Source organism: Fragaria vesca, linkage group LG2 (assembly GCF_000184155.1).
Source record: "Fragaria vesca subsp. vesca linkage group LG2, FraVesHawaii_1.0, whole genome shotgun sequence".
In the NCBI taxonomy this organism is placed as follows: domain Eukaryota; kingdom Viridiplantae; phylum Streptophyta; class Magnoliopsida; order Rosales; family Rosaceae; genus Fragaria; species Fragaria vesca.
In genome coordinates, this window is record NC_020492.1 from 13,319,673 (window position 1) to 13,328,521 (window position 8,849).

The 8,849-nt window shown below is 35.9% G+C and overlaps 1 protein-coding gene and 1 non-coding gene across 2 annotated transcripts; one reads left to right on the forward strand and one right to left on the reverse strand.

Moving 5' to 3' along the window:
- The first annotated feature begins 2,263 nt into the window (after window positions 1-2,263).
- Window positions 2,264-5,132, forward strand: LOC101299341 (putative laccase-9-like). The gene is made up of 7 exons (XM_004290403.1): window positions 2,264-2,368; window positions 2,478-2,629; window positions 2,959-3,203; window positions 3,307-3,429; window positions 3,676-4,270; window positions 4,358-4,710; window positions 4,827-5,132. The coding sequence occupies exons 1-7, from the start codon at window positions 2,264-2,266 to the stop codon at window positions 4,958-4,960; spliced, it is 1,707 nt and encodes a 568-aa protein (XP_004290451.1). The 3' UTR covers window positions 4,961-5,132.
- A 1,521-nt stretch (window positions 5,133-6,653) lies between these two features.
- Window positions 6,654-7,978, reverse strand: LOC101299628. Its single transcript, XR_183964.1, has 2 exons — window positions 7,882-7,978; window positions 6,654-7,357 (listed from the first exon to the last, which is right to left on the reverse strand). It is a non-coding gene; the product is annotated as an uncharacterized LOC101299628 (transcript).
- Window positions 7,979-8,849: the final 871 nt, after the last annotated feature.

The window sequence follows — 8,849 nt, forward strand, 5'->3', positions numbered from 1 at the left end:
TACTATATATATATATATATATATATATTGTTTGGCTTAATTGGTAATGAAGCATGAAGAGTGTACATTTGGAAACAAAACATAGCAACAAATGTTTCGCTTGGCTGTCAAGCAACAAAATATTACTACTACGTCACGTCCGTTATTTATCAGCAGATATAACATAATATTATTTCGATAATATGAGATTTTGTTAGTTAAACATGTGGTCGAGGCAATTAATTTGAGTTTAAGATTAGTATCATGTGGTCGGCACAACCTCGATCGATCTCATCTTGATATATTCCTTTTTTTTTTCTTTTGAAAGAGAGAGATCGATGGTGTATATCTCATTAGCTTTAGCTTGCGAACACGGCACATTTGATTTATATATTGGCTATTTTCAATCAAGGTATCCTTCCAAGCGATCGAAAATGGCAAACTCATCGGTACGTGGAGGAATTTGTCAAGATAGCTAACCTCGTCTTGCTTTCAGAAATGGAACTCTGCCAACCCCAACACAATTATTGTAATACAAAAATGATGATTAATAATGCTGTTTAAAGTAATGCATGTTATTTGGATGACTTATTTTATGTACGTTAAACATTAAATTACATGATTAAAAGTTGATTTGAAAGCATTATAAATTTGTAATATATCGTTGGTGAGCCGTGACATAGTTTTTTAGTTACCACAAATGATATTGTTGAAGTTATAGTTTAGATTCTAACATTGTACGGCTACATGTTTTAAGGGATTGTAATAACAATCTTTCCCAAAAGATGGTAATATTTTATTCTAAACGTTATATATAAAAGCAAAGTCGAAATGTCTAAATGTACACTCAACATGGTCTATAAAAAAGCCGAAAGGTCTAAAAGCACACTCAACAAAACATATATGGTGCTAGTTAAATTAACCAAACCCTAGAATTTTGATAATGGGCGGACTTTGAGGCCGAAAGCTCCTCCATACAGCTATTACAATATACTCTCAGAATGAAAAGAATATATAAGCATCAGAAATGTCCTAAACATCTTCTGAAGAACTGAAAACTAATTTCTGGGAAAAATAGAAAAGAAAATTAATGATTTAGGTGTCGGCACACGGTAATGAATTATATAATCCAGAAGCTTCCAAGGAGCTCGAGATAGCATGCCGGCAAGTGTTTAAAAAGCTAAGGCGCATAACAAACAAATTAGATACTGATAGTCGAGTTCTTAAGCATATATATAGAAATTGTCTGTAAATATCGGTGCACTCTTTATGTATATTTTCTTTTTGGACGACTCGATTTACGACTTACAAATAAGTATTTTGACAGAAAAACTATATTTTACAGCACTATAATTTTCATTATGAAGTACTATTTGGTCTAGTAACATAGTATTCCTTTTAGTAAATGAGAGGTTGTGAGTTCCTGAAATGAAACTAAATAAATTCTAATCAAGCAGTTGTAATTTACCTGAACAAAAAAAAAAATCTAATAAAAAAAAACAAAAGATGGAAAACGAAGTATAGAACGTCGGAAACTAATTACTTTGTTACCAACATCAACATGCCTCTATTTTCACTTTCTGGATTAACAGTTGATACATTCCAGTTCTTTAATTGGTTCTGGGTAGGGTGAGAAGGTTAATACTTTTAAGTTTTAAATCAATGAATCCTATATATGTTAGCCGTGACTTTAAATAAGTAATAGGCCATAACAAAAGTTACCTACGCTTAGAAAACCAGCTCGATCGATCACTCGATCGCCCAAAATGAAATATAATAAAAAGTAGAAACAATATGATTTATATGAAAATCAAACTTTTATGGTCATGCCACACATATATAAAATTTTATGGTTCTTCCGTTTGCATGTGGAACCATGGCAATTGGCTTCACATTTGTAAATTTTGCCCGATTCAAAAAACTTGATAGTAATTCAAGAAAGGAGATAGATGATTACATTACATACATAAATTAATTAGCATATATAGAAGCTGCATGCACATCCATATATGAAAATGAAGAACAGAGTTAATTTACTTTTATTTCATGAACCTGGGTAATTAACAAAAGTCACTCCCCCGTAGACTGTTGATTGAAAATTTGAAAAGCTGGTTTACTGGAATAGAAGGTGTTAACTGAGTAAAGTCATATATTTCGAATGAATTTTTTATGTTTAATTTGCCAGACAAGGTTTGTGTCTGAAAGCTCGACCATAAATATACGTACCTCTTGAACGCAAAGCTCAAAGTTATAAAGCTGAGCTGAGCTAGGTTGGTTTATCAATATGGGATTGAGCAAAATGGGTTCCATGCTAGGGCTCTTAGGGGTCTTTCTCCTGGATGGGTTACTCCTGTCCATGGCTTACAACGTTCATCACTATAGCTTTATTGTAAGTACTCGATCAGATCGATAATGAGCAGTAAAATTTCTGCTGGTTTTATTTTTGGTAGGTTTCTTTATGTTGAGCGATATTTGCATCTTCTGGTGGTTAACTGCAGCTGAAGGAGACCAATTTCACGAGACTTTGCACCACAAAGCCAATGCTGACTGTAAACGAGCAGTTCCCAGGTCCAACCATTACTGTTCGCAAGGGAGACAGAGCTTTTGTTAATGTCCACAACAACGGCAAATATGGTGTCACCATTCACTGGTATCTCTCTCTCTCTCTCTCTCACTCTCATGGAATGGAACGAGGGTCGAGTTTGAACAATTCTGGGGCATGAGGGAGGACTAAATTTTTTTTTTTGGTAAATTGCGTATGCAACGCAGGCAATTATTCCCTGGTGGAGTACACTAGAAATGCATAAACATTCATCTAGGGTATCAAATCCAAATGTGTCTAACATGCATTAATTTACATTTACTTATATTAAAATAACCATATGTTCCATGTTGCAAAATAGTTTATGCCCGGTAATCTAATATGCTAAATGTAATCGAAAACTGAAATGGTTTTTTTGTTTTTGTCTCGATTTATAGGCATGGAGTGAAACAACCACAAAACCCATGGTCAGATGGTCCAGAAAACATCACGCAATGTCCAATTCAGCCGGGGAAAAACTTTACCTACGAAGTCATATTTTCTGATGAAGAAGGAACTCTATGGTGGCATGCACATAGTGATTGGTCGCGTGCTACCGTTCATGGCCCTATTGTTATTTTACCTGAAAGAGGGAAATCTTATCCCTTTCCCGAACCTTATGCTGAGAAAACCGTCGTGCTCGGTAAACTTGTTTTTACCTTGTCTAATCCTCTAGCTATACGTACATTGTTATGTTCTCATCTTAATTTCGATCAGTGTGTGACTGCTTTGTATCATACTTGCAGCTTCGTGGTTCAATCGTGATGTGAAGGAACTAATCGACAACGCCACGGCAATCGGAGGAGACGTAGATCCGTCCGATGCTTTCACCATTAATGGCTGGCCAGGAGCTTTATATAACTGCTCCGGTACATATATGCATATATAAAAGCATTATACATAGTAATTCCTTTGTGATGCTATCGAGCACTTCTTCAGGAATTTCAGTTTTTATCTCGCACCGAACATTCAATTTCTGTTTATTTAAAATAGACTCAATATATACTAGCTAGCACAAGTCAATAAGCTTTTTGTGTAAATATTGCATTACCAACAGAAAATCAACAACGTATGTACAGTGGAAATTTACTTAATTTTGTTCAATTATGTTGTAGAAACTATATCCCGTCTGCCGGTTGTGTTCGGAAAGACCTATCTGTTTCGTCTAGTCAGTGCCGTCATGAACGAAGAGATGTTTTTCGCAATTGCCGGACACAACTTCACTGTAGTGGCTCAAGATGGATCATACATCAAGCCCATACTGACCAGCTACATAATGATAACTCCCGGCCAAACCATGGATATTTTACTAACAGCAAACCAGCCTCCCAGCTACTACTACATGGCTGCTAGTCCATATTTCGAATCAGGAGCTCCACATGACGAAACTACAACCACGGCCATTCTCCAATACACAAACGTAATTGCTGCCCCGGCTAATATTTCCATGCCAACACTTCCGATTGAAACGGACAACATCTCTGCAGATAACTTCACAAGCAAGATAAAGGCCTTGGCAAGCAAGGACCATCCGATTAGCGTGCCGAAAAATGTTACGAAACAAATCCTCATCACAGTTTCCGTGAATCAGCTGCCTTGTGAACTTGGCGCTGGCTTATGTGGTGGACCTAATGGTAATAGGCTTTCTGCTAGCTTGAACAATATCAGTTTTGATACTCCAACGACTGATATACTCCAAGCATACTACAGGTAACAAATATTACATGCATGGTTACTTGAACGTACATACTGAGACATCAATTTATTAATTGGCTTTGAATTAACAATATTATGCAGGAGTTTACCTAATGTCTTCGACAGTGATTTCCCGGATCAACCGCCACTTTACTTTAATTTCTCAGGAGTTGATTCGGATACTTATTTGTTACCACAAGTGGGAACAAAGGTGAAATTGATCGAGTACGGGGCATCAGTTGAAATTGTGTTCCAGGGGACTAATGTTGGAAATCCAGAAAACCATCCAATGCATCTGCATGGTTACAGCTTCTATGTTGTCGGATCAGCTTATGGTAACTGGAATCAGACCACTTCTCCGGCCACTTACAACTTGATCGATCCGCCAGCGGTCAACACCGTTGGAGTTCCTAGAAATGGATGGACTGCCATTCGATTTGTTGCCGATAATCCAGGTTCATAATCCCCCATCTCTTATTGCATATATTGATTTTGAAGACCGAATTTTAATTTCCACAAAGAATAGGACATGTAATTTGTCAATGACAAATAAAATTGTTTTATATTTCAGGAGTATGGTTTATGCATTGTCATTTGGAACGTCATGCTAGTTGGGGAATGGACGCAGTACTCATTGTGAAGAACGGATCCAAGAAGAAAACCAGTATTCGCCGACCTCCTCCTAACTTGCCAATTTGCGCTTAGTTTAGTCTTTCGAACAGTAAATTTTTTGTTCTTTTTATTTGTGTGTCGTATTTTCCTCTCTTTATGCGACCAATAATTGATTATGTAATGTGATTTTTTAGTCACTATGGTAATTGTCAATATTTTTTTCTTTTCGATGTACAATGGTTAATAAAATTATTAATTTTCTGCTTTTCTTTTTACTTAAAAAAATAAAAAAATAAAAAAGTAATATAACAATAAGTGTTGGTGCGGGTGTCCCTGAGTTTGAATTAATATACACTACAGAATAAATGGGGACATGGTGCCTAAATCCATAATACAATATACATCAAGAGAACACCGTAAGAAAATAATTGATTTTATCAAAGACTAACTAGCAAAGAGTGCTCTACAAGCTATTTTATTCGGTTTACAAATTGCCATGATAATCACTAACAACTAATTAACCGATAACTGTATGTAACTTTTTTGTTTAATTTCCATCTTGAATATTACTAAATATGGTGTGTGCACACAAAAATTTAGCTCACCGTATATGTACAATTTATGTATAGTTATCTCTTATACGTGTTCTCTTTAAACCTTGGATATATTTTTTGATATATTAAACGGTTAATAAATTACAAAAACAAACCTCTTGAACAACCTGCTTCAAAGATGTTAAAATTCAAAGTTTAACTAACAACAACAATGATTAGAGCAAGTTCACCCGTTGGGTTAGAATAAATACAATGACCTGAGTCACTTAAGTGACCTGGGTCAATCTGGGTCACTGTGACTGGGCAGCAGTTTCCACCCGTTTAAAATGTGAAATTGCTGCCAAGTGGCAGTGACTGTTTATTGAATTTTAAAATACATTTTTAAATACAATTAATCGTTTTATGTATAAATAAATAGTAATTTATGTATAAATAAATATAATTTATATGACATATTAAAATTAATGTTTTTATTTCATGACATTTAAGTAACAAGTCAAGCTTAAAAAATATTTATTTCATGACATTTATTTATTTTTACTGATTTTTCCTATAAATTTATAAATCAAAAAAGAAAAAACCCTAAAATTCTGCTCTGGGCACCCAATGGTTTCTGCTCTGGGCACCCAATGAATTCTGCTCTGCCGCTCTAGCTTGCCGACGGCGAGCACCCACCTTCCGACGGCGAGCAGCACAACTCCAGCCTCATCGCACGCCCAGCCGCTCCGCACGCCCAGCCTCCTCCGCACGCACCAGGCCTCCTCCACACGCACAGCCTCCTCCTCACGCCCAGTCGCTCCGCACGCACAGCAACAGTGCCACTGCCTTGCGCCACCCCGGCAGCGAGTGTACCAGGCCTCGTCCGGTGTCGAAGAAAGAGAGGCTGTGTCAGAAAGCTGAGGTGGACAGAACTCACCCGGGCTGGATTACTCCTCTAGCCTAGGTCAGTTTGCTCATTTTCTAAGCAACCTAGGTTGAATTGGGGAGATATCTCATATATGGGTGGAAGCAAAAAAATTTAGGCTGGGTTACTTTATCTATGTGGATTTAACCTGGGTTGAATTTTTTTCCCACCGGTAGACTTGCTCTTAGAGAACTTGTTTCTCAGATTGGCGAAGGCAATAACAACCAAGTTTGCTTAGCGAAACACGTGATGAAAAGTGATGTAATCAAAACAAGTTGGCAATTATTCTAATATCCATCCTGGAAAATTTAAAGGAGCTTCCAATGGCACTAAAACTTTTTGTCGGCACAATTAAGACGAGAGAGGAGTCACGTCACCCTCAACAACTACATTTTTAACATGGAGCTCTTTCGCTTCAACCTTGGATATTATTTCGAACTTAAGTGGCATGTGCGCTACTCTTAACGGCATGTGTCAATGGGTCCAATGGTCCATGCACCCAAACTCGAGTGGTCTGAGCTTTCCCATCATGATCTGCCTCACTATACTTGCAGCTCATTTGTGGAGTCATTGAATTGATCACTCACGACATTGATCTAACTCGAACCCTAATTAACCCTAAAGTCCAATGATTTTATTTCCACTAATAGTCAATTAATGGTTTGATGTATCACAGCTTTTCCATGAGGTGGTGTTGCTATGCTAGCTACTCATAGATCCACGTACTTGTTGCTCAACATTCCAAAGCTGTCGAATGTAGTTTGGTTTTACACTCCAATACAAACTACAGAAAGCTTTCGAATAATTCATGAATAGACGTTGCATATGGTAATTTAGGATCGATCGGGAATTAAGCAGTGCTAGCTCTTATTGTGTGACGGAAACTTACCAGTCAAGTGCCTCCACAGAAGTTAATTCCATGACAAACGACAATACGTACCAGAAGCAGCTCATCAATCATGTAAAATGAGGAGTAAAAGCTGTTTGTTGAAGCACGTTGATCATGATCCATGTCTTTTTGCCTGGATGCATCTATATAAAACGAACAAGTCACAAAACGCACTAGCTATATGCCTGTATGTATCTCTCAATTTGTATACCTTGTCACTCAAGAAGAGCATATAGTTTTACACGGAGGCAAGCTACCGAGTCACAATATTACAAAACCAGGAATATTACAGGTATGCATATGGCATGCACTGGAAACAATTAGAATTAACTAATAGGTAGACTAATATATTAGAATAATCATCACCGACGATGAGCATTACGTTTTTAAAATGATTGATACTGGATTTGTTTTCAATTCCTTTTGATTTATGTTTTTGAAAGAAAAAAAAATTTGTTAAATGATGACAAAAAACATAAATCAAAAGAATTTTAAAACAAACCCAATACCGATCATTTTAAAAGCGTAATGCTCATTGTCGGTAATGATTGTGTATTTGGCTCAAGATAGATTAGTTACATCATTTGAGTTGTTTATGCAATAAAATAAAAGAAAAATTGATACAAGATTTATACTTTAGAGTGTAAAATATAAACTCTGACATTACCTTTGATTTCTCGAAGGGCATGAACAAAAGTTATCTGGACTGGATCGAAGCTTAATTGTCTGATTTGATCGACTGAGTATGAGAAGCTTGAGATCGAACTTGCAATTGTGGCAAAGTGATGAAGAGTGCCTATTGAATTTATAGAGCATGCATTATATCATTGTATTATAGTACACATGCACTTTCTATCTCTGAAGTACAAAGTACTATATATGTACTACATCTTTTCGATCAGCACCTAGCCTTGAACTAGGAAAACGTCTTATAAGATTAAAGTGGAATGCAAGCTATATAACTAAATTTTCTTAAAGATAAAAATCATCTCGTTTATCCTTCGATTTGATGACTACATGTTTTTCACACATTAATTATTATTCCATACAAATTAATTAAGTAATTGTATGTTAGAGGTGGACGTAAGTACATTATCACAAATGGGAAAAATATTATTTAATTAATTACACTATCTTCGATCTTTAATTTTGTCGAGGTAGATAACAAGTAAGTTTAATCATGCATCTTAATTAATTACATTAGCGAGTGAGTAACGTATCCATACACCTAGTTACTATTCACAGCAAGGTCAATGAAGGTATTCAACCAGACCAAGATTTATTCCACGCCGTATACGCAGATGCGAACCCAAATGGCTCTCAAATATGATATGGTCGACCAGGACTGGTGAGAGTTGATTAGAGTCAAATACTAGACTTAATTAGGGTTGCATGACAAGTCTTTCAACCAACCAGCTTACCACACCAAGTAGTTACAGAGTTATGTTATCCTTGACTAGACTTATATTTTTTTACAAATAATCTTCAAGGTCATTTTAAAGATTGAATTAAAGTGTGTGTATATATATATATATATATATATTAAATTATTTTTTTCGTATGCTATTTTTAAATACCTGAATTCTCTTCAATAAAAAAAGAAAAGAATTTATAACAAAAAAGTTAAAAAAAAAA